General features: G+C 39.5%; 1 protein-coding gene across 5 annotated transcripts in view; it reads left to right on the forward strand.

Moving 5' to 3' along the window:
• PLEKHA1 (pleckstrin homology domain containing A1) overlaps positions 1-23684 on the forward strand; it is a 42389-nt gene that overhangs the window by 5227 nt on the left and 13478 nt on the right. For 4 of the 5 annotated variants that reach the window (XM_024755968.1, XM_024755969.1, XM_024755967.1 and 1 more), the window contains exons 2-5: positions 4480-4536; positions 6751-6796; positions 12977-13074; positions 18934-19059. In XM_024755968.1, coding sequence (XP_024611736.1) covers positions 4480-4536; positions 6751-6796; positions 12977-13074; positions 18934-19059 — 327 coding nt within the window. The remainder of the gene's footprint in view (positions 1-4479; positions 4537-6750; positions 6797-12976; positions 13075-18933; positions 19060-23684) is intronic. The other variant, XM_024755972.1, reaches the window with a different exon arrangement.

Raw genomic sequence — 23684 nt, forward strand, 5'->3', positions numbered from 1 at the left:
TGGTTTCCTTTGCTGTGCAAAAGCTTTTAAGTTTCATTAGGTCCCATTTGTTTATTTTTGTTTTTATTTCCATTTCTCTAGGAGCTGGGTCAAAAAGGATCTTGCTGTGGTTTATGTCATAGAGTGTTCTGCCTATGTTACCCTCTAAGAGTTTTATAGTGTCTGGCCTTAAATTTAGGTCTTTAATCCATTTTGAGTTTATTTTTGTGTATGGTGTTAGGGAGTGTTCTAATTTCATTCTTTTACATGTAGCTGTCTAGTTTTCCCAGCACCACTTATTGAAGAGGCTGTCTTTTCTCCATTGTATACTCTTGCCTCCTTTATCAAAGATAAGGTGACCATATGTGCGTGGGTTTATCTCTGGCCTTTCTATCCTGTTCCATTGATCTATATTTCTGTTTTTGTGCCAGTACCATACTGTCTTGATTACTGTAGCTTTGTAGTATAGTCTGAAGTCAGGGAGCCTGATTCCTCCAGCTCCATTTTTCTTTCTCAAGATTGCTTTGGCTATTCGGGGTCTTTTGTGTTTCCATACAAATTGTGTGATTTTTTTGTTTAGTTCTGTGAAAAATGTCATTGGTAGTTTGATAGGGATTGCATTGAATCTGTAGATTGCTTTGGGTAGTAGAGTCATTTTCACAGTGTTGACTCTCTAAATGTTTGCTGGAATTTGCCTGTGAAGCCATTTGGTCCTGGGCTTTTTGTTTGTTAGAAGATTTTTAATCACAGTTTCAATTTCAGTGCTTGTGACTGGTCTGTTTATATTTTCTATTTCTTCCTGGTTCAGTCTCGGAAGGTTGTGCTTTTCTAAGAATTTGTTCATCTCTTCTAGGTTGTCTGCTTTATGGGCATATAGTTGTTTGTAGTAATCTGTCATGATTCTTTGTATTTCTGCAGCGTCAGCTGTTACTTCTCCTTTTTCTTTTCTAATTCTGTTGATTTGAGTCTTCTCTCTTTTTTTCTTGATGAGTCTGGCTACTGGTTTCAATTCTGTTTATCTTCTCAAAGAGCCAGCTTTTAGTTTCATTGATCCTTGCTATTGTTTCCTTCATATTTTTCATTTATTTCTGATCTGATCTTTATGATTTCTTTCCTTCTACCTTTAGGGTTTTTTTGTTCTTCTTTCTCTAATTGCTTTAGGTGTAAGGTTAGGTAGTTTATTTGAGATGTTTCTTTTTTCTTGAGGTAGGATTGTATATTCCAAGAATTTGGATCATCTTCACTATCATTACTCTGAATTCTTTTTCAGGTAGACTGCCTATTTCTTCTTCATTTGTTAGGTCTGGTGGGTTTTTATCTTGCTCCTTCATCTGCTGCATATTTCTCTGTCTTCTCATTTTGCTTAACTTGCTGTGCTTAGGGTCTCCATTTCGTAGGCTATTCATAGTTCCTGTTGTTTTTAGTGTCTACCCCCAGTGGGTAAGGTTGGTTCAGGGTTGTGTAGGCTTCCTGGTGGAGGGGACTGGTGCCTATGTTCTGGTGGGTGGGGCTGGATCTTGACTTTCTGGTGGGCAGGGCTACATCCAATGGTGTGTTTTGGGGTGTCTGTGAACTTAGTATCATTTTAGGCAGCCTCTCTGCTAATAGGTGGGTTGTATTCCTGTCTTGCTAGTTTGGCATGGGGCGTCCAACACTGGAGCTTTCTGGCCATTGGGTGGAGCTGGGTTTTAGTGTTGAGATGGAGATCTCTGAGAGAGCTCTTGCTGATTGATATTACATAGGGCCGGGAGGTCTCTGGTGGTCCAATGTCCTGAACTTGGCTCTCCCGCCTCAGAGGCTCAGGCCTGACACCAGGCCGGAGCACCAAGAGTCTGTCAGCCACATGGCTCAGAAGAAAAGGGAGGGAAAAAAAAGTAAGTAAATAAATGAATAAAATAATTTAAAAATATTATTAAAATAAAAAAGTAATAAAAAAAAGAGAGCAACCAAACCAATAAACAAATCCACCAATGATAACAAGCACTAAAAACTATACTAAGATAAACGTAAAGATCAGAAACATGTCAGTCGTAGACAGCAAACCCCAAGTCTGCAGTTGCTTCTAAAGTCCACCGCCTCAATTTTGGCTTGATTTGTTGTCTATTCAGGTATTCCACAGATGCAGGGTACCTCAGGTTGATTGTGGGGATTTAATCCGCTGCTCCTGAGGCTGCTGGGAGAGATTTCCCTTTCTCTTCATTCTTTGCACAGCTTCTGGGGTTCAGCTTTGGTTTTGTCCTCACCTCTGCGTGTAGGTTGCCCTCAGCCTTCTGTTCCTACCCAGACAGGACGGGGTTAAAGCAGCAGCTGATTAGGGAGCTCTGGCTCATTCAAGCTAGGGGGTGGGAGGGGTACGGTAGTTAGAGTTGGAACGTGGGAGGAACCTGCAGCGGCAGAGGCTGGCGTGACACTGCAACAGCCTGAGGCGTGCTGTGTGTTCTCCCAGGGAAGTTGTCCCTGGATCGTGGGACCCTGGCAGTGGCGGGCTGCAAAGGCTCCTGAGCACGGGTGTGGATAGTGACCTGTGCTCGCACACAGGGTTCCTGGGGCTGCAGCAGCAGCATTAGTGTTTCACGCCCATCTCTGGGGTCTGAGCTGATAGCTGTGGCTTGCGCCTGTCTCTGGAGCTCATTAAGGCAGTGCTCTGCCTTCTGTGGGCAGACAGGGAAGGATTCCCCTCTCCTCACACACCCTGAAACAATGGTCTCTTGCCTCTTAGGCAGGTACAGACTTTTTCCCGGACTCCCTCCCAGCTAGCTGTGGCGCAGCCCGCTTCAGGCTGTGTTCACGCAGCCAACCCCAGTCCTGTCTCTGGGATCTGACCTCCGAAGCCCGAGCCTCAGCTCCCAGCCCTGACCTGCCCCGGCAGGTGAGCACACAAGCCTCTCCGGCTGGTGAGTGCTGGTTGGCACCGATCCTCTCTGTGCGGGAATCTTTCCGCTTTGCCCTCTGCACCCCTGTTGCTGTGCTCTCCTCCGTGGCTCTGAAGCTTCCCCCCTGCCCACCCCCCCTCCCACCCCCATCTCTGCCAGTGAAGGGGCTTCCTAGTGTGTGGAAACTTTTCCTCCTTCACAGCTCCCTCCCAGAGGTACAGGTCCCATCCCTATTCTTTTGTCTCTGTTTTTTCTTTTTTCTTTTACCCTACCCAGGTACGTGGGGAGTTTCTTGCGTTTTGGGAAGTCTGAGGTCTTCTGCTAGCATTCAGTTGGCGTTCTGTAGGAGTTGTACCACCTGTAGATGTATTTTTGATGTATTTGTGGGGAGGAAGGTGATCTCCATGTCTTACTCCTCTGCCATCTTGAAGGTCCCAAAAGGTTGATTCTTAATCTACAGTGGAGGAAACATTCAAAATCAAGATTGTTTTACTTTTACTTTTGAAATCTGTCAGTCTTTATGTTTATATTTATTACTTTTTTCCAGATTCTTTTATCTGATTTTCCCACCTTCATCTTCCCCCTTTATATAATCCATCCAGTTTGTTATAAGATCTATTAATTAAAACACAGTTTGATTACAGAACTGCTCACAAAGCCTTCTTTAATGTTTTCAAATTCTTAACAGTATAAATTCCTTGCTAGTTTGTTTCTTATTTAGGTCCTGTATAATTAGGTTCTTAGTTCAAGTTCCTAAACTGCTGTTTCTTTCTTCAGCCCTATACGACTATATTACGGCCCAACACAGCCTTTTTCCCATTTCAGTAGAGAGCTTCTGGACATCCTCATCTGCTTGCTGTAGCTCATCTGTTTTCTCTGCCTGGAATATTCTGTCTCCTGCTTTTTGTGTTTCAGAATTTTTCTTTAATAAAGTACAGCTTAAAAGCCCTTCATTCTTTCACTGAGTCTTTCCTGATAGCCTCAGCATGAAATGATTCTCCTTCTTCTTAATTTACCCTTAGCTCTTTTAAGACACAAACTACATCTTAAACTTGTTAAGGGAAGAATAAAAATAGTTTTTATGAAAGTGCCAATATATACATTCCCTGAATATGGTTTTAAAAGTATCAATAATTTTTTGGAAAAATGGTATAAATGTAGATTAGTTATGGTGTAATAAATACTAATATAATTTAAATGAGGGAAAATTCAGTCTTTTTCAAGAGATATATTTGATTTAAAAATTTTAATAAAACAAAGTTACATGTATACTCTTTTGAAATTTCTTACATTTGTGTTTGTTTTATGTCTAAATATTTTCCCCCATTGCTTTCTGGAGTAAAATCTGATCTTGTTTATGAAAAAGAAAAGTTTAGATACAGTGCTAACAAAATAGCCTTTTAGTTATAAAATGCGTTGTGGTGGAGCAGACTAGAGTTCAGTTTTGTTATCCATGTTGTCCACTTGATTTCAGACTTAGTAAATACTTGAACTGGAAAGTTAATTTGTAAAGTGTGACATTTAAAAAAATCTGATTTCTTAACTTTTTTTGGTGTGTGTAGAACATTTTATATGAAATAAATTTGTAATGTTGGATAATAATTATATATTAATAATCTGTTTATAGAACCTGCCTTCTGGATCATCACGTGTTGGAGCCATTAAACTTACCTACATTTCAAAGGTAGTCTCTCTGTATTGTCTTACATTCATGCATGAATTAAAATCCCTTAGAATGAGAGTGTGAATAAAAGGAGCCATCTCCTCTCTTTGCCATTTAAGATGATGTTCTGGTTCATATTACATTGAAAACAGTACCTGATTACTATGTTTAGGAAGTTCTTTGATAAAATTAGGAAGAATATGGAGTTAAATTACAGGATGTGGCAAATTGAAAAGTTAACATTAACTTTTATGATCAGGTATGTGAACGCCAGAAGGGGAGATTCGTCTGTTAACAATTAGGTTCTGTCTTTGGGAAATCTGGAGAAGATTTTTCTAAGTCTGTATTTATTTATTTAAACTGTAATTTTTAATCTCATTACCTTTGTTTGTTCCTTTATGTTTTACTTTGAGGAAAATATGAACCATCTTCATGATAAAAGATGGGTTTTTTCCCCTCATTTGACTTTGTCTCTACTAACTTGTTTTCTTGTTTGTTGATTTTTCTGGAATTTTTGCAATACTGTTTTTCTTTTCTTTTCAGAAATTTAGATTTGGTATTAGGTAGTTTTTTCCCTCTTATTGTCTTTTCTTAGTGTTTTGGGAACTGAGATAGAGAGATGCTGAGGAACTAGTTTTGTTTTACATAAAGTAATAAGCTTGATGATGACTTAAATGAGATATGAAAAGTAGCAACTCAGTATGATTAATATGCGTATACATACTATTATGCATACACTGAGATTTGTTAGCAAAGGTCTTCAACAGAAGAACAATTTACAAGTGTGCCTCTATTTAAAAGAAAGATATTTTGATTAAAAAAAGCTGTTATCAGCATCATAATAGAGCTATTCATTCTCATTGACCAGAAAAATTACATATTTAAAGGGAACCATTTTATGTTAAAGCCATATTATGTAAATTTGCAAAAGACAAATATTGTTGAAGTATATCTCAAGTGTTCCTGTTAATTTAAGACATTTAGTAATACTTCAGGGTATCTTACAGCTTAAATTCTATAGAGACTATCATTAGGAAGCAAGTGTAGAATTCCATTGTAGAATAAATTGTAGATAATTCTGGCAATGATTGCCTACAGTAAAGGTATACTACAATGTAAATATGCTGCCAGGGACCTTTGACTCTTAATGAAGTGATGTGGAAAGGCCTCTTTTCTTGGAACAGGCATTTGAGGTAGAAATTGCCCATGTGCCTGTATCTTTTCAGTTGCTTGTTGCCTGGTCTTTTTAAAAATTAAGGTATTAACTCAGCAAAGCAGGCAGACTGACTGGCCAGCTGCATTCCCCTCCTCCATTGCTTCCTTTTTAAAATATAACCTTCCCTATGTAGTTCTGTTAGGTTTCATCTCTGTCCCATAGCTTACTGAAGTTTGAATTGTACACCTTGTACTCTACTTTAGACATGCCACTTTTTCCTCAGAATTTATTCCTGGAACAAATTTCATTGTGACTCAGTGCTCAATTTGTAGTTGAGATCAGTCAGGAACCCCAGACTTAGAATTCCTTCTGAAGGTACAGAACAGATGCTACAGTTGTAAGTTCTAACACTGGGCAACAGCATGGCAACAGTCATGAATGGGCTTCCATGTGAGCTACTTTATTTAAAGGGCTAGCAGCAACCAGGTGCAACTAGTTGCTTCACCTTCTAAACGGAACCATGTGCTGCTTTTAGTAAAGGGGGGGCCCATTATCCTAGAGTATTTTAATGTACAAGTGGGAATCCAGTGCCATTTTGATTTCCTCATTGCAGGTTAATGCCTTCTGGATTTTTGGACTTTATTAAATATACAATCTCCCCCTTAACCCACCACCATTTCCTCATGCAGTTCACAGCTAATTTAGAAATATGCAATTTGGCAAGAATTCATAGTTTCTGTGGAGTATTCATTGAGGGTATTTTGAAAACTACATTAAACCAAAAATATGTGTATGTGTGACATAAAACTTAATGGTTTATTTTCAATTTCTTTGAAGAAAAAACAATTTTGTTCAAAGAGAGCATGGAAGTATCATTTGTTTTAAACATCTTCAAGTTGGGACCCGTATTCTAAATTTAATTTACGGTTCTTTTACAGTTGCCTTAAAGTTTAATTTTAGATCTGTGTGCTAAATGTGTATGATTACTGGGAAATCATACATGTGGAATTCACGTAGTGTTTAAGGTTGGTTATAGTAGCACATGAAGAAGTGAGTGATTCATCTCTCTTTCTTGTTAGGTTAGCGATGCAACTAAGCTAAGGCCAAAGGCTGAGTTCTGTTTTGGTGAGTAGCCATATTTTATACGTTAGTTATTTTAAGTTAGACTAATATCATTTCATCATACTGTAAGAAAAAACAGTCACAGAAAACCACACAACACAATCTTACAGGGTAATGAATTATTCTAAGGCAAATTCCCTTGAAGCTATCATCTGGTGAAGAAATAAAACTGCTCCCCAACCCCTGAAGCCTCTTTCCTGTGTCCCATCCCAGTCACAACCTCCTCCCACTCAGCCCATGTGTAATCATTATCTAGACATTTATAGTGATCACGTCCAGCGAGATTAATTTTAAACGCTGTACCCGATATTATTTGATATTCAATACTTAAATAACAGAAAGGATTTAGTTTGCAGCTTATGGGTAATGAGAAGTTTACGGTTTGGGAGCAAGGGTAGTTGAGGGTATTGGATTAAGTGCTCAGTGAACATGTAATGAATGTCTGGTGTACGCACTGTGCTTGCCATGGGGCTATGAGAGTAGTAAGAAGCAATTGCCGCCCTTAAGAATCTCACGGGCTGGCTGTGTCACAGGCAGATACCGTACCAGGGAGTTATCGTTGCATTTATCACAGGCGGTAGATAAAGCAATGTACAGTCTATTCAAGGAAGAGCTTCAGATCCTTTTTGGACATCTTGGGAGTGAAGGGAGCCACACTGGATGAGACTAACCTGATCATCCTTTATCACTGGGGAGAAAAGATGGGAGGACAGAGGCGTGTAGGGGAGAAGAACAAGGTGTGTGCAGAGAACTGAACACTCAGTAAAGCTGGAGAGAATGGTGAGAGACTGAAAAGTAAAAAGAGAGGAGTCAGGGTGTAATGTGTTGACAAGCGATTTTTTTTTTTTTTTTTGCGGTACGCAGGCCTCTCACTGTTGTGGCCTCTCCCGCTGCGGAGCACAGGCTCCCGACGCGCAGGCTCAGCAGCCATGGCTCACGGGCCCAGCCGCTCCGTGGCATGTGGGATCTTCCCGGACCGGGGCACGAACCCGTGTCCCCTGCAGCGGCAGGCGGACTCTCAACCACTGCGCCACCAGGGAAGCCCGACAAGTGATTTTTCTTGTTTGTTTCTTTTATTTTCTGGAAAACGAGAGAAGAGAAATTAGAGAGCATCTAGAAAGTAGATATAAGGTGAAGGAAGTTTTTTTTTTTCTTATGGATTGGAGAGCTTGATGCAAGTACATTAGTTAAGTGGCTTTTGAACTGCTGTTCCTAACATAGATCCTGAATTAGGGGGAAAGAGGAGGTATGAAGAACATCAAAAGGAAAAGCACAAAGACTCGGTGACTGGATATGTGGGAGTTGAAGGGAAGAGAGAGGTGTCCAGTAGGTTTGCTTCAAGGAAAGAAATGAGGGATCCAGGAGAGCAGATTAGATAGGGTGAAATGTTCGGTAAGGAGTTTGAATGGTGGGGAAATGTCCAAATGGAAATATTCTGGTGACAGTAATTGAGGACTGGATGGAGCTTGAAGATCAAGAATGGAAAACTTTAGAATCTGTTAAAATAGTGGGTGTACTTGGAGCTGGGAGGATCGATATGCTGTTAGAGCGTATGTTAGTGGACGTTAGTGATGAAAGGGATGAAAATTAGGAGTTTCCAGCTGACATCGATAGGGACTATTTTACATTAAAGTAAAAAAGATACTTCTTGGGGTAGAATTGGTGTTAAATTTCTTTGTTTTCTTTTGCTTGAAAAGAGCAGGTTTCTTCTGTAGGCAGTATGTTAGGGATAGCATCTGATGGCAATCATATATATCCAGTAAGAAAATGTGATATCAGCAAGATGTAGTATAGCTGTTCAGAGAATCCTCTATAATGCTTTTATTGCCACTAAGAAACTAATAAAAAGTCATGTATTTATTACAAATTTATAATTTTTGGTTGCTAAATAGGAAAATGCCTCAGAACCTTGTTGAATGGAAGGCTACTGGGGCAAGTCAAGTGATAGAGAACTTTATATTTTAGAGTGTATCATGTGCATACTCTTGACAGGTCTTTAATGTAAAATCTCAAACATACAGTTTGAAGGGCTAGCAATATACAGTAAAAGATTTGCTTTTCAGTTATTGGGGTATTTAGAATGAGTGATTTTAGTTGAAATCAGAGATTAACAGTTATTTATTGGTCTGCCAGCAGTTTATTGGTCCTTTACTATTAGAGGGAGTAAAGATTCATAAAATGTTTGCCTTCAGAGAGAGACACTGGCTTCTAAAATGGAACTACAGCTTCCATTCAAAATGGCAACATAAAGACTTTCCTTCCCTGTTTCCTCTCAGATTGCCCCCAAACAGTGAGAACAAGAAACATCCAAACCATCTTTGCTGAAACTAGCAGATTTCTGTAATCCACAGTGTATAAAGATGGAAAGTGGATGGAGGAGGAATAAATGACTTGACAGAGTAGAAGAGACCAGTGGAAGGTAGCTATTTCCATGTCCTGTCCCCACGCCAGCTCTGGATAGACTAGGTGTTGGCTCTGGTCTGGGGAGGCAACAGGGAGGAGGTACCCAACACAGGGACTTTGTTTGCATGTCTACATAGAAACAACCTCTAGTCCCTACCTCCATCTGGCTCCGGCAGGCAGCCACCCTTCCCCCATCCCAGCGAGGAATGGCATGTGTAGTATCTCCAGAAATAGAATCAGTGAGGCTGTGTGCATGGGGACAGTAGTCTCAGAGAAGTGGGGGGATGAGGCATGAAACAGAAAATGGGAGGATTAAATGAAAAAGTCTGCACACTGAATGCAACTCTCCTGTGTCCAGGCCCAGAGCACCAGGCAGCCAGGTGGAGGTGGGGCAAGAATCTGAACACCCCAGAGAAGAGACCATAGGTACTGACAGCTGGGCATTTCTACCAGAGGAGCTTGCTGTACAGCAAAGCCCACCAGTCAGAAACCCTACATATATTCAAGAGAGCTTCCAATCCGTTTTTTGTTACCTTGTTTTTAAATATGGTACCAAAATGCAATCCTGGTCTTGGCCAGTCCAGGATTGCATGACATTTGAGAAGAAAGAACTGTCACATAGGAAAAAGAACATGAGACAATGCAAAACTCTGAAGAAGAAGTCAAAGAAAGCTAAAAATAAAACAAAGATAGATAGTAGGAGAGAAATAAGAAAATTAGAGTTTCCATTAAGATAAAGCCAACGTCTGACTAATAGAGAAGGAAAGGATGGAGAAAGAGTAGAGATAGAGAAAACGGGAGAAAATTGGCAAAGAAATATAATAAAATGTCTCATAACCGTTTGATCCATAACCATATTTGAACTGTAACCAGTTGATCCTAGGTTGTGAAATGATTTTTGTTTGGAGTCAAGCTAATGTTTATGCTTCAGGTTTTATCCATTTGGTACATTCACTTTGATGGTAAAGACTTGAAATGAAATAAGGGAGTACTTAAGTGAAAAGATAGTAAGCACACAAGCCTCTGCTGTGCATTCATTATACACAATGAAACCCTTGCTTTAAAAGCATGGAAACTTACAGGTTTCATACAGTTTATTATTATTATTATTATTAAAAGTTTTTTCCTTCCTTTCCCTGTCCACTGTTCCCCCAGCATTGCTAATATAAGTTTTTCGTAATTTGCTTTACATTTTCCACAATACTTCTTTACTTGGAAACCTCCAAGTGATGATGATGGTGATGACGATGATGATGAAGGTGATGAAGATGGTGAACAAGAATATCTGTTCTATCCCAGGCACTGTGCTCGTTTCTTTACACAGATCACCTCCACCCCCCAAGGCAGGGATGGGTGGCATTCCACTTCATAGATGAGGAAAACAAGAGTCAGAGATTAAATACATTTTATAAGATGGTATTGCTAGTAAGTGCATGAGCTAGTCAGGTCTGCCAACTCCAGGCTCTGATTCTCCCCCCTGTCATATCGCTGTGCCTTTTCCTGCCATTAAATAATGCTTAAAGCACATGATTTTTTATTGAGACTGCAAAGTGTGCTGAGAGTCTTTTTAGAGGTGTATTTGCCTCTCTTCTTTCCCTTCAAAGAGATCCTTATATAAATGTTATTTATTCAAAAATATGTGTATTAAGCACTTTATAGCAGGTGTAGTGTATTACCAAGAGCTTAGATTTTTAAACTCTTGAGATGTTTTAGGTAGCTGCCCAAAACAACATTGAGGGGGAAAACAGCTGTTATGAGAAGAGCTCAGCTTTAGCCAGAGCTGGAAAAAGGTTATGAAAGGATGCTTTACTGATTGTTAGAAATTAAAAACAGAAGCTATATACTGACATATATAATAGCCTAGTGAGTTACTAATTTATCTTAATTTATATTTATGGCATTTATAATTTCTCCAATCTCTAGTAAGGTATAAAAGAACAGATTTATAGTGTGTTAAATTTCTTTAGGTCCAAACTAATTGTTTTATAGCACTTCACAAGATAAGACTCTCATATCAATATAAGAAAGCTCTTGTTTAGTGTCTTGGTCTCAGTCTCAATTTCATAATCTTGTGTATTTGAGAAATAAGCTTTTTTCCCTTGAGGGTTTTCATTACCCGCTTCCCTTAGTCACATTCAACTGTTAGTATACCATTTAAAATTTTGATGGAGACTTTTGGAAGTTATTTGTATATTTACAAAAAAAAATTGCAGCACTGTAGCTATTCAGATGCCTTATCTCCTAGAATAATGTTTGTTTTTAAAAATAAATCGTGTGATGTATAATTAATAAGCTTTAATTTGAACATTGACTAGTAGTTTGTCAGCAACTATATGCAGGTGTGCTTTGCTTTATAGAAGTCGGTAGTCACTAAAGGGGTGTATGTAAATTAAATTGCATAAAAAGTTCCAAATGTATTAAGATTATAAACATAAAGAAAATGCATAAGTGCTGGAAAAATAAAGCTGTTTATTTTTATAATCTTGAGTTGGAGAGACTTTCTTAATATGATGTGAAAGCTAGAATCATTAAAGGAAAAGGAAAAGAAGAAGATTGATAGACTGGTTCTGATTGATCAGAGATACCATGAACTAAGTGAAAAGACAAATGATAGACTGGGAAAAGTACTTGAGATAAAACAAAGGATTAATACAAAAGTGCTTATAAATCAGTAAAAAAAAATCAGCAACTCGGGAGAAATATGGATAAAGAAAATAAACAGCTCACAAAACAGATGCAGGTGGCCAATAAACATATAAAGCTAATTGTCTCAGTAATCAAAGAAATTCATATTTAAACAAGGTATAATTTTTCACCAGTTAGGTTGACAGAGAGTCAGGAAAACACACCACACTTGGCATTTCAAACCCAGGGCATTTGTTACAGGGAATTGGATAACCAGATGTTGAAAGGCTGAAGGAGCACAAAGGGAATGCTGAAGTAACCCACAAATTAGAACCTGCATGAAGCAGCTACCATCCCCAGGGCTGGAGAGAGGAAAGGGAGGAGATGGTCTTACCAGAACCTAGGACTTTCTGAGGGGACTGCAAGGCTGATGGAGGGAGGGAGCGGCAGAAGAGCCTGGAGCAGTGGCCGTTGTGTGTTGGCTGCTGCTGGAGGGAGACCAGCAAGAGCAGGACTCTGCATGGGAGTCCCCTCCGCCACCTCCCTCCCACCTTCCAGGCTCCCGCCAGGAGCTCCCATCGGCAGAACATGGCCCGTGCTGGCAAGGAAGTCTAGGAAATAATGTCACAGAGCCTTGGGGCTGAAAACAAGAGGTACTGGTGAGGACTATTAGACAAGATAGGCCTTTGGATACACTATTGGTAGGAGTGTAAATGGATTCAGCCTTTGGAGAAGACAATTTACTAATATCTATAAAAATGTTAAATGTGAATTTTCTTTGACCCAGTAAGCCTATGTTAAGAAATTTATCCTATGCTAATGCTATCCCAAGTGTGGAGAAGTATATGTATATGTTTCATTGGGATATTTTATATAGTTTCAAAAATCAGAAATAGCCTAAATGTCCATCGACAGAGGATTGGCTAAATAAATTGTGGTATTTTTACATTTACTGAAAAACGTGGCCATTAAAAATGAGAGTTTTACCTATGTTATTGAGTGATAAAAGAAGTATCATATATGGTCTAACATTTTGTCAAATTCGAGAGAGTCACAATACTGAAGCTTGCAAGGTTTTTCAGCTGCTGCAGACATAAATTTTGAGGTAACAAGTGCAAAATTTCATATGTTGTAGTTTGTTCTGTCTCTCAACAGTTATGAATGCAGGGATGAGGAAATATTTCCTACAAGCCAATGATCAGCAGGACCTAGTAGAATGGGTAAATGTGTTGAACAAAGCTATAAAAATTACAGTAAGTATTTGTACTTTTTGTGTGAAAAAATTTTAATGTGTGGATGTGATCTTTACTGTCTGTAATGATACTTACTGAGTGTCTTCAGCTTACCAACAGTTTGTCCCAGAGTTACTCAAAGTTTGTTTAAAAGACAGGTTATAATGTGAATGAATTCTCTTGTACATGGTAACTATTGGCCCTTAAAATCAGCCCATAGATGCCTTTTTAACCCATTGTGTACCTAATAAGGGTCTATATTACTGTAGGTTTTTTAAAAAAAATTATTTATGATACTTTTATTATTTTTTTTTAACTTTTAAAAAATTTATTTTTGGCTGCTTCGGGTCTTAGTTGCAGCATGCCGGATCTTCGTTTAGGCATGTGGGATCTTTCCTTGCAGTGCACGGGCTTCTCTCTAGTTGTGGCGTGAGGGTTCCAGAGCCTGTGGGCTCTGTAGTTTGCGGCATGCAGGCTCTCTGCTTGAGGCGCGCAAGTTCAGTAGTTGTGGCGCTTGGACTTAGTTAACCCGCGTCATGTGGGACCTTAGTTCCCCGACCAGGGATCGAACCTGTGTCCCCTGCATTGGAAGGCAGATTCTTTACCACTGGACCACCAGGGAAGTCCCTTACTGTAGATTTTAACCACTGTTTACAGTAGTGTTTCTAGGGGAAAATGCATGTAGAGTTTTACCTTGAGGATATGTTTTTACCCCCCAGGGAAGATTAAGAGACTTCCTGCCACCTACCCAGGGAATAGGAGTGGCATTCCGTCTCTCCTCTAAGCCGTGACTGGGACTGGCGTTAGGTAGGTAGGAGTTGAAGATAGGAGTGGGACAAGGCAGACAAAGGGCTTAGAAATGACATATGGGGATAGGATAGGGACTGATCGGAAGAGCTGTGGCACCCAGAGGGTCCTGCCTGCGTGGTCCTTGAGGGGTTTGTCTCAGGCATCGCTTCTTTCCCTCCAGTTCCCGGGCACTTTCCTCCTGTGCTGTAGCTTCCTGCTGCCAACCTGGGCTTCTCTTCTTGGTTTTCTGATGAAATCAATATGTTTTGATTATTTATAGTGTGCCAGGCCTTGCACTGAAGGTTCTACATAAAGTATCTGGAAAAGTGAGACTTAGAAGGATTGAGTAACTTTTATGGGTTAAATGGCTGGTAAGTTGTGGAGCCATGAGCCACCCCATCTGCTTGACTCTGGAACCTAACCCTGAAGTGCAGCACCTCACTGCTTCCTGAAAAAAAAGAGCCTCCTTCCTTACTCTTTGACCCTGAAGCAGAAAACAAACTTGGGGGAGAGTTTACTACTGCTGCTGGTGAGCCAGTAGGCAGGAACTGTTCCCTGATGAAGCCTCTCCTTCCCTTTCTCCTCTTTACACACTAGTGGAGAAAACACACACAGCAGGCCCGCATGGGAAGTGTGGGCAAGGAGGTCCTGTGTGAGATTTGTGTAAATTGAAGTGTATTTTTACTAAAATGAGGTTATTTACTGACCCTAAATGACTTACTCTTTAAAAACATATGCCCTGACAGCATATGTTCGTTTCCATTTAAACAAGTGATTCCATATTTATATCACAACACAATAAAGAGTTAATATAATTAAAGCTGTTCTCAGAGTTAAGTCGATTTTTTATCTTGCACCAGAACAGCTTGTTACCACATGACAGAAAACAGCCACGCACTGCATCTGATCTGTACGTGGAACAGCAGTTATTTTAGGCTTGTGCAGTTTCAGGAAAGCAATTTTAAACTGATTCGGAAGTTCATTTTCTTAAAAGGTTTTAACTGATTGTTTTTGACTCTTAATAAATAAATATTCCCTATTTGGAAAATTTCTTTAGAACGACAACATGTAGTAACTTTACTGAATTAATCTATTTTTTTTACATTTGCAATGATAAGCAGCAGTGGTTTCTTAGAGCTTTAAGAGAAAAAGGAGTGAATGGTCTCAGGCTTTTTACCATTTGGGAGATTCATGAATTGCTATATCTAATTTATTAATGGTATGAAACCATCTTATACAAGTGACACTTCAAGCTTATTCAAATGCAAGAGAAACTGATTAGGACCTGGGTAATGTTTCAAAGTATGTGGACTTTTAAATAGCTTTTGTGGTCTTGCAGCTGTTACATGTTGAAATTTTTATAGTTTTTAAGATAAATCTGTTGATATTTGTGTTTTTATAATTCACATTTAGAGAATATATATTTAAGATATAGAAATCCGTAGCCAGTCAACAAAGTGATTATAACTATATTAAAGTGAGTATAGAATTGATAGCACTTACTAAAAATCAGTTTTATATAGATACACATTAACTCATAGAATAGCAATGAAAGAATTTCCCATGCTTTAATAAGATATATTTTTAACTTTATTCTTTAAAAAATCTTACCAGTTTTAATTGCATACGCATTTTACACATTTCAGTGCAGAATCTTTAATTTGTCATACTTTACTATGGAAATTGCTGGTGATTTACGTGTAGATTTCTTTGAATATTTCAAGTTAACATTTTTAATATATGTGCAGTTTACCTTTTTGTGGAGTCACTCCAAATGACATTTTGGTGAACCTATATAATTTAGTAGTCTGCTGAGTACAATGTAATATGTAAACTTAAAAGTTTCGGAAATCCAAAATTAGATTTTGGAGTTAGGTCAGAGGTGATTAGAGGGCAGTGGGTAAGGGAATGGTGATTATTTATCTACTTATTAATTATAGTACCATGCCGTCTTAATGGACCATCATCCAACACCATAGTTTATGGCTTTCCTTACTTTCATGAAGTCTTTTTGAGTGTGTGTTGGTGGCTACCATTAAAAAATTTTCCCCCTATTTAAAAAAAAGAGAGGAAGAGCAATAGTAGAGGAACAACCCTGAAGGAAGTATTGACTAGAGTTTGGAAAATCAAAAAAATTTTTTTAATAAATTTATTTATTTTATTTATTTATTTTTGGCTATGTTGGGTCTTTGTTGCTGTGCGCGGGCTTTCTCTAGTTGCGGCGAGTGGGGGCTACTCTTCGTTGCGGTGTGCGGGCTCCTCATTGCGGTGGCTTCTCTTGTTGCAGAGCACGGGCTCTAGGCGTGCTGGCTTCAGTAGTTGTGGCTCGCGGGCTCAGTAGTTGTAGCTCATGGCTCTAGAGCACAGGCTCAGTAGCTGTGGCACACGGGCTTAATTGCTCCAGGGCATGTGGGATCTTCCTGGACCAGGGCTCAAACCCGTGACCCCTGCATTGGCAGGTGGATTCTTAACCACTGCACCACCAGGGAAGCCCTCAATATTAGATTTTAACCTAAAAATTAATGTTTTTAAATTATGGCCAAAATTCTAAACTTTTTTTTTTTTAATTGACAACTGGGGGTAGACAGAATAAGCTGAATACAGGACTTTAGTCCTAACAGAAGTGTGTGCCCCAAAGCCTGCAGGTCATGGGTAGAGCCCTCAGAAAGATCCTAACACCCAAGAGTTTGTTCTTGCATGCTTTATGTTTCAGTCTTTAAGCCCTGCCATTATTCTCCATTTTGCTCATCTGTTCTCTAGTCATCTTTACCTTTTCTTTTTTCTACTATTAGAATTTCCTACTGTTAGGATCATGTGCAAATGTTTGCCAAAAATACATTCAAATCTCTCACAAAACACCAGTCAGAACAATAAAGGATAGGGAAGCAAGGGAGAGGGGAAAAAGGCAATAGGCAACGAAACCAAGCATGTTCAATGTCTTTGACATTTGCCATCTGTCTAGGGAGGTCACTTTAAAAAAAAAAATGCAATTCTAAGTTAATTGTTGAACTGTAACATTGGAATTACGCTATACTTAGCATTTTATTTTATTATAAGGACAAATGAGAAGCAGTAGGTTTAACAGCATAGGGAAGGATTTTTTTTTTTTTTTTTTTTTTTTTTTTTGCGGCACGTGGGCCTCTCACTGTTGTGACCTCTCCCGTTGCGGAGCACAGGCTCTGGACGAGCAGGCTCAGCGGCCATGGCTCAGGGGCCCAGCCGCTCCGCGGCATGTGGGATTTTCCCAGACTGGGGCACGAACCCGTGTGCCCTGCATCGGCAGGCGGACTCTCAACCACTGCGCCACCAGGGAAGCCCAAGGATTTTTAATATACTGTCATTTCTAGAAGAAAAATGGAAAAACCAATGTAAATTTTAGTATATTTTTAGGGTGATATTAAAGGTGTTTTTTAGGATATTCTCATGTATGATTAAGTCCTCAACTTCTTGAGAGAGAATAGCCACTTTTTATATGGGTCACCTTTTAACAGCACATTTCAGCTAATACATAAGTTGAATAGATAATTCTGTCTCTGGTTTCAAATTCTTTTAATGCCATTTTCTGTTCTTAAGGATAACTTGGCCACATTGTCAAAATAATTGAAATACATGATGCTGTTCATTAGAAAACACTGGGACTTCCTTAGCACATTGTTTCTGGGTGTAGTGAACTTTATAGCCCTTTCATTCTTAAGTATTTTTGCAAATCTCGTCAAGTAAAATTCTGTCCATTATCGTATTGCCTTTAAAAAGCACTCCAGAATGTGCAACCTCTTAGAAAAAAAGTCTTAGAAGAATTCAGGCTTTCCCCTCCAGAATTCATTTCTCTTCTCTGCCTTTCTTTTCCTTCTTTCGTTTTTTTTTTTTTAACTTAAAGTTTTTTTTATTTTTAAATTTTATTTATTTGTTTTTTATTTTTGGTTGCGTTGTGTCTTCATTGCTGCCCATGGGCTTTCTCTAGTTGCAGTAAGTGGGGGCTACTCTTAGTTGCGGTGCGCACAGGCTTCTCATTGTGGTGGCTTCTCTTGTTGCAGAGCATGGGCTCTAGGCGCGCAGGCTCCGTAGTTGTGGCGCGCAGGCTTAGTCACCCTGCAGCATGTGGGATCTTCCCGGACAAGGGCTTGAACCCATGTCCCCTGCATTGGCAGGCGGATTCTTAACCCTGCGCCACGAGGGAAGCCCCCTTTCTTTTGTTTCTGCCCACGACTGCTATTGTAGTTTAAATGTGGAGAGAGGGTGGAGGGTTGGCCTAAGGCCTGGGGGAGAGAGTCATTAGGGGAAGCATCTAACGGGACAAGATCCCCTGTCCTCGGGATGTTGCAAAATCTTGGGCAGGAATGGAGGAAAGGGAAAGGTAACAGCACAGAGAGGTAATACAATGTCAAGTGCTCTGATAAACTAGGGATGTAGTATAGTGGTTAAGTGTGGAAGAGAGTTACACGAACTTAGCTAGAAAGTGGAACAGCCAGGATCTAAACTGATGTTCCTGGGACTTCCCTGGTGACACAGTGGATGATACTCTGTGCTCCCAATGCAGGGGGCCTGGGTTTGATCCCTGGTCAGGGAACTAGATTCCCACATGCATGCCGCAAATAAGAGTTTGCATGCCACAACGAAGGAGCCTGTGTGCCGCAACTAAGGAGCCCGTGTCTTGCAGCTAAGGAGCCCACGTCCTGCAGCTAAGGAGCTGGCAAGCCGCAAAGGAGCCCACCTGCTGCAACCAAGACCCAGCGCAACCAAATTAATTAATTAAAAAAAAAAACTTATGTTCCCTAATGCCCCTGAGCCTGTTTTCTTACTGCTACGGTGGCGATGCTCCCCCTATGCGTAGGGTTGACAGGAGGGTTAAATGGGAAAATATATGAAATAGTACCTGTCCAAGTAAGCACTCAGTAAATGACAGCTGTGTCATAAAGTAATACCGTAAAAGAAGAGTTAGTCTGAGGACTTAAAGGGGTATATGCATATACTAAAAATAATTTTTATATATGCTAATTATATATAAATTGATGATCAGTTGGAAATTCTGTGATAAAGAGGGTCTCATATATAATGCTTGTTGCAAAATGACTCATTGACTTATTATTTTAGGTACCAAAGCAGTCAGACTCACAACCTCATTCTGATAACGCAAGTCGCCAAGGTGAATGTGGGAAGAAGCAAGTGTCTTACAGAACTGACATTGTTGGTGGTGTGCCCATCATTACCCCAACTCAGGTAATAAATTAATTCTTCTATTGTGTGATGGTTTAACTACTGCATATTGATTTTTGTATTGCTATCAAAAGTCAAACAGTACATCTTTACTGAATTAATGCAATAATTAATACAAAAATTTTATATTTATTTCTTATTTCAGAAGTATGTTTTTATTGTAAAATATCTGGAAAGCATAGATAAACAACATTTAACACTTTTCATGTTTTCTTCTGAGCCTTTCTTTGTACTTTTGCCCCTAGAAATGGGGATACTCTGTAAACAGCTTTTTTCACTTACATCTCAAACATTTTCCAAGTCATCAAAAATTATTTCATGTCATTTTTCATGACTGTGTAGTAGTTTTGCCATGAATTTACTATAAATTACAAACCCTCTGTTGTTGGACAGAGTTCTTTTTCCTTTCTCTTCCCTTTTTTCTTTTACAAACAATGTTAAGTGTGGTAGGAAGGGGAACCCCTTCCAGGGCCCAAGAGTAGGCTCTTGTCTAACACCCGGAAATGAATTGTCTGAGGAGACACACGTGCTGACAAAGCAAGAAGCTTTATTGGGAAGGGGCACCCAGGCGGAGAGTGGCAGGGTAACGGAACCCAGGAGAACTGCTCTGCACGTGGCTCGCGGTCTCAGGGTTTATGGTGATGGGGTTAGTTTCGGGGTGGTCTCTGGACAATCACTCTGACTCAGGGTTCTTCCTGGAGGCGCGTGCATCGCTCAGCCAAGATGAATTCCAGTGAGAAGGATTCTGGGAGGTTGGTAGGGTATACGGACTGGCTTCTCCTCTGTCCTTTTGACATTTCCTGAATTCTTCTGGTTGGTGGTAGCTTGTTAGTTCTATATTCCATACCAGGACCTCCTGTTGTAAGAACTCATGCAAGTGGTTACTATCGTGCCTGGCCAGAGTGGGCGGTTTTGGTCTGTGGCTCCCCTAACAGAAGTAGGAAAAACCCACTCTTCCTCCTGTGTTTCTCCTGTACTCTCACACTGCTACACTCACAACACTTCTGACACGAAATGAGTGGGGTTTTCCCCCTACCCAAGCAATGCTGTGACACCAGCTGGGTGTCCGACAATTTATCTCAATTCTGACACTGCCTATCTGGATCCCACAGGTGAAGGGCTCAGTCCCACAAGACTGCCCCTCCACCCCCTTCAGATGTCAGTCGTAAGTCCACATTGTTACCTGTGCTTCTGACTGATGGGCTATAAATTCGAGGTTCCTGTGGCCCCCTTATTGGGTTCAATTAGTTTGCTAAAGCAGCTCACAGAACTTAGGAAAACAGTTTAATTACTGTATACCTGTTTATTGTAAAAGGATATGATAAAGGATACAGATGAACATTCAGATAGAAGAGGTGTGTAGGGCAAGGTATGTGGGAAGGGGTGTGGAGCTTCCGTGCCTTCTTTGGGTGCACCATTCTCCCAGTACCTCCGTTAATTCACTAACGCAGAAGCTTTCTGAGTTCCATATTGTAGGGATTTTTATGGAGGCGTCATCACGTAGGCATGATTGATCATCCACTCTATTTCCAGCCCCTCTCCCCTCTCTAGAGAGTAGGGAATGGGGCTGAAAATTCCAAGCCTTTAATCATGACTTGGTCTTTCTGGTGACTATCCCCCATTCAGGAGTCCACCAAGAGTCACCTTATTAGAACAAAAGACATGTCACCCAGGAAATTCCAAGGGATTTATGAACTCTTTGTCAGGAAGCAGGGTCAAAGACCAAATATTAGCACAAAAGATGCTTCTAGTGCTCTTATCACTTAGGAAATTACAAGGGTTTTAGGAGCCCTGTGCCAGGAAGTGTGGGGCAGGTGGGGGCAATGAGATATTTTCCATTATCTCGTAAATGCTTTGATGAACATGCTTGTAGCATAAACTATAGAGCCATAGATAATATGTTTTAAAGGATAAACTCCTGGAGAGAAAATTGCCACGTCAAAGTGTTTGTAAATATGTGTAATTTGTTAAACCTGTTGTTTTACAACCTGGCCTAGATGAACTAAACAGAAGACTGGAATTTTAAGTCAGTTCTATCCCCAAAGTACTGGTATGCTGAGTTAATTCTTACTCTTGGGTATTATGGAAAATATAAATTTATTTAAAAGTTTTTGATGAAATTAAAACTTGTATGCACTTAAATTTCTTGGGTTGCTCTTAAGTAAATGAGTTTGTAATGCAAATTAAATTACTAGCAGTTGAGAAACTAAGAATTTTAAGGTAATTAATTGATATTGCCAATGTTAGGCATTTTCATTACCTGTGTGCCTTTTTGTACTTAAAAGACTTATTAATTAATTATTGAGTGCTTTCTTTATGCTAGACAGAGGATATATGTATTAATGAGCAAAAATTCCCTGCCCTAATGGGAGGTTACATTTTTCACCAAAGTTGGATAAAAAATAAACTAGGAATTTGTGTGTGTGTGTGTGTGTATTTACTTTTTTAAAAAAGTAATGATTTTAACCTGTAAGACTTCTGGTTGAGATAGAGCTAGACTAAGCTGCTTTCACCTGTATTATGTCTTGTGTTGATAGAAGAGCTAAGACAATTTGTCTTTAGTTGTATTAAGATATTGTAGTTGTTTGTATCTGTGGCTGTCTTCATTTTGTATAGAATTAAGATTTGTGTTTTAATTTTGGTATCGATTATTCAGTAGGTTCTAAGAGCGTATGGCAGGTGCAATATTAAAAAGATCCCAAAGAATTGTATTGCTTTATCATTTTACAATATAGTTTATTTAAAGTAGTATTTACTCATTATAAAAGTATTCAGATAACAGTAACAAAATGACATCTCATTTGCATGATTAATTTATTCAGTAACTATTGGTTTAGCAGGTTAAGTGCTAGGATTACAAAATTAAGTACATAATTAGTGCTGTTGACCTGTCTAAATGTAGAACAGATTGAAAATTCCCTAAGATATGACTTGAGTACTTAGTTTTTCCTCTCGAGATTTAGGAGTTCTTGAAAATACACCTTTGGTTGATTTGTAGAATAGATTGTCACCTGTGTTGTACGTTATAAATAAACAGGAGGCTAATGCTTTGGGGAACATGAAAACCTGAGTATAGTTAGGTTTTTAAAAGCACTGGACTGAACTGTTAAAAAAAAAAAATTAAAACTGCGAAACTTTTAGAAAATAGCAAAGGAGAAAATCTTGAGGATCTAGGACTAGGTGAAGAGTTTTTAGACTTGACATCAAAAGCACAATCTATATAAAGGGGAAAAATTGATCAATTGAACCTTATCAAAATTAAAAATGTTTTGTCTGTTGAGGATGAAAAGAAAAGCACCATGCTGGGAGAGAATATTTGCAAAACCACATATACAACAAAGCACTTGTATCTAGAATATATAAAGAACTATATCAAAACTCAATAGTAAAAATACCAAACAGTCCAGTTAGAAAATGGGCAAAATTCATGAACAGAGATTTCATCAAGAGATAAAAGATACGGGCTTCCTGGTGGCGCAGTGGTTGGGACTCCGCCTGCCAATGCAGGGGACACAGGTTCATGCCCCGGTCTGGGGAGATCCCACGTGCCGCGGAGCGGCTGGGCCCGTGAGCCACGGCCGCTGAGCCTGCGCGTCCGGAGCCTGTGCTCCGCAGCGGGAGAGGCCACAGCAGTGAGAGGCCTGCGTACCGCAAAAAAAAAAAAAAAAAAAAAAGATAAAAGATACACAGGTGGCAAATAAGTGCTAGGAAGGATATTCACCATCATTAGCCAGTAAGGAAATGCAAATTAAGACCACAATGAGATATCACCATATAGCTATCAGAATGACTCAACTAAAAATTAATGATAACACAAATGCTGACAAAGATGAGGAGAAACTGAATCACTCATACATAACTGGTGGGAATGTAGAATTGTACAGCCACTCTGAAAAGAGTTTAGCAGTTTTTTATAAAAGTAAACTTGCAATCAGTGTATTAACCTAGGATTTGCACTCCTAGGCATTTATCCTAAAGAAATGAAGACTTATGTTCACACGGAAACAGCGTGAATGTTCACAGCAGCTTTATTCCTAATAGCCCAAATGTGGTAACAGCCCAAGTCCCATTTCAGGGGGTGAATTAGCCAGTGGTACGTCCAAACCATGAATACTACTCTCAATGAGAAGGGTCAGACGGTTGGTACAAGGACCAACCTGGCTCCAAAGTGAATGCAGAGTGAAAAAAGACCATCTCAAAAGCTCACCTACTGTATGATTCCATTTATATTAAATTCTCTAAATGTCAAAATAATAAAGATGGAGAACAAATTAGCGGCTGCCAAGGAACTGGGGATAGAAGCTCTAAAGGGGTAGCCCAGGGGAGCATATCGTGAACACTCTGTACATTGGCGCTGGTGGTGGTTACACAGATCTGGCAATAAAATTGCATAGAAGGATATATACAGAGAAAATGAATGCATGTAAAACGGGTGAGATATGAATAAGGTCTGCGAAATGTTTCCGTGTCAGTTTTGATAATGTGCTATAGTTATACAGTTTCCCTGTTGAGGGAAACTGGTTGAAGGGTACATAGGACCTCCTGTACATTGTTTTTTTACAACTTCCTGTGAATCTTTATAATTATTTCAAAATTAAAAGTTATACCCCCCCAATCCAGCGCCCCCC

This window comes from Neophocaena asiaeorientalis, unplaced genomic scaffold, assembly GCF_003031525.2.
Source record: "Neophocaena asiaeorientalis asiaeorientalis breed wild unplaced genomic scaffold, Neophocaena_asiaeorientalis_V1.1 scaffold85, whole genome shotgun sequence".
In the NCBI taxonomy this organism is placed as follows: Eukaryota; Metazoa; Chordata; class Mammalia; order Artiodactyla; family Phocoenidae; genus Neophocaena; species Neophocaena asiaeorientalis.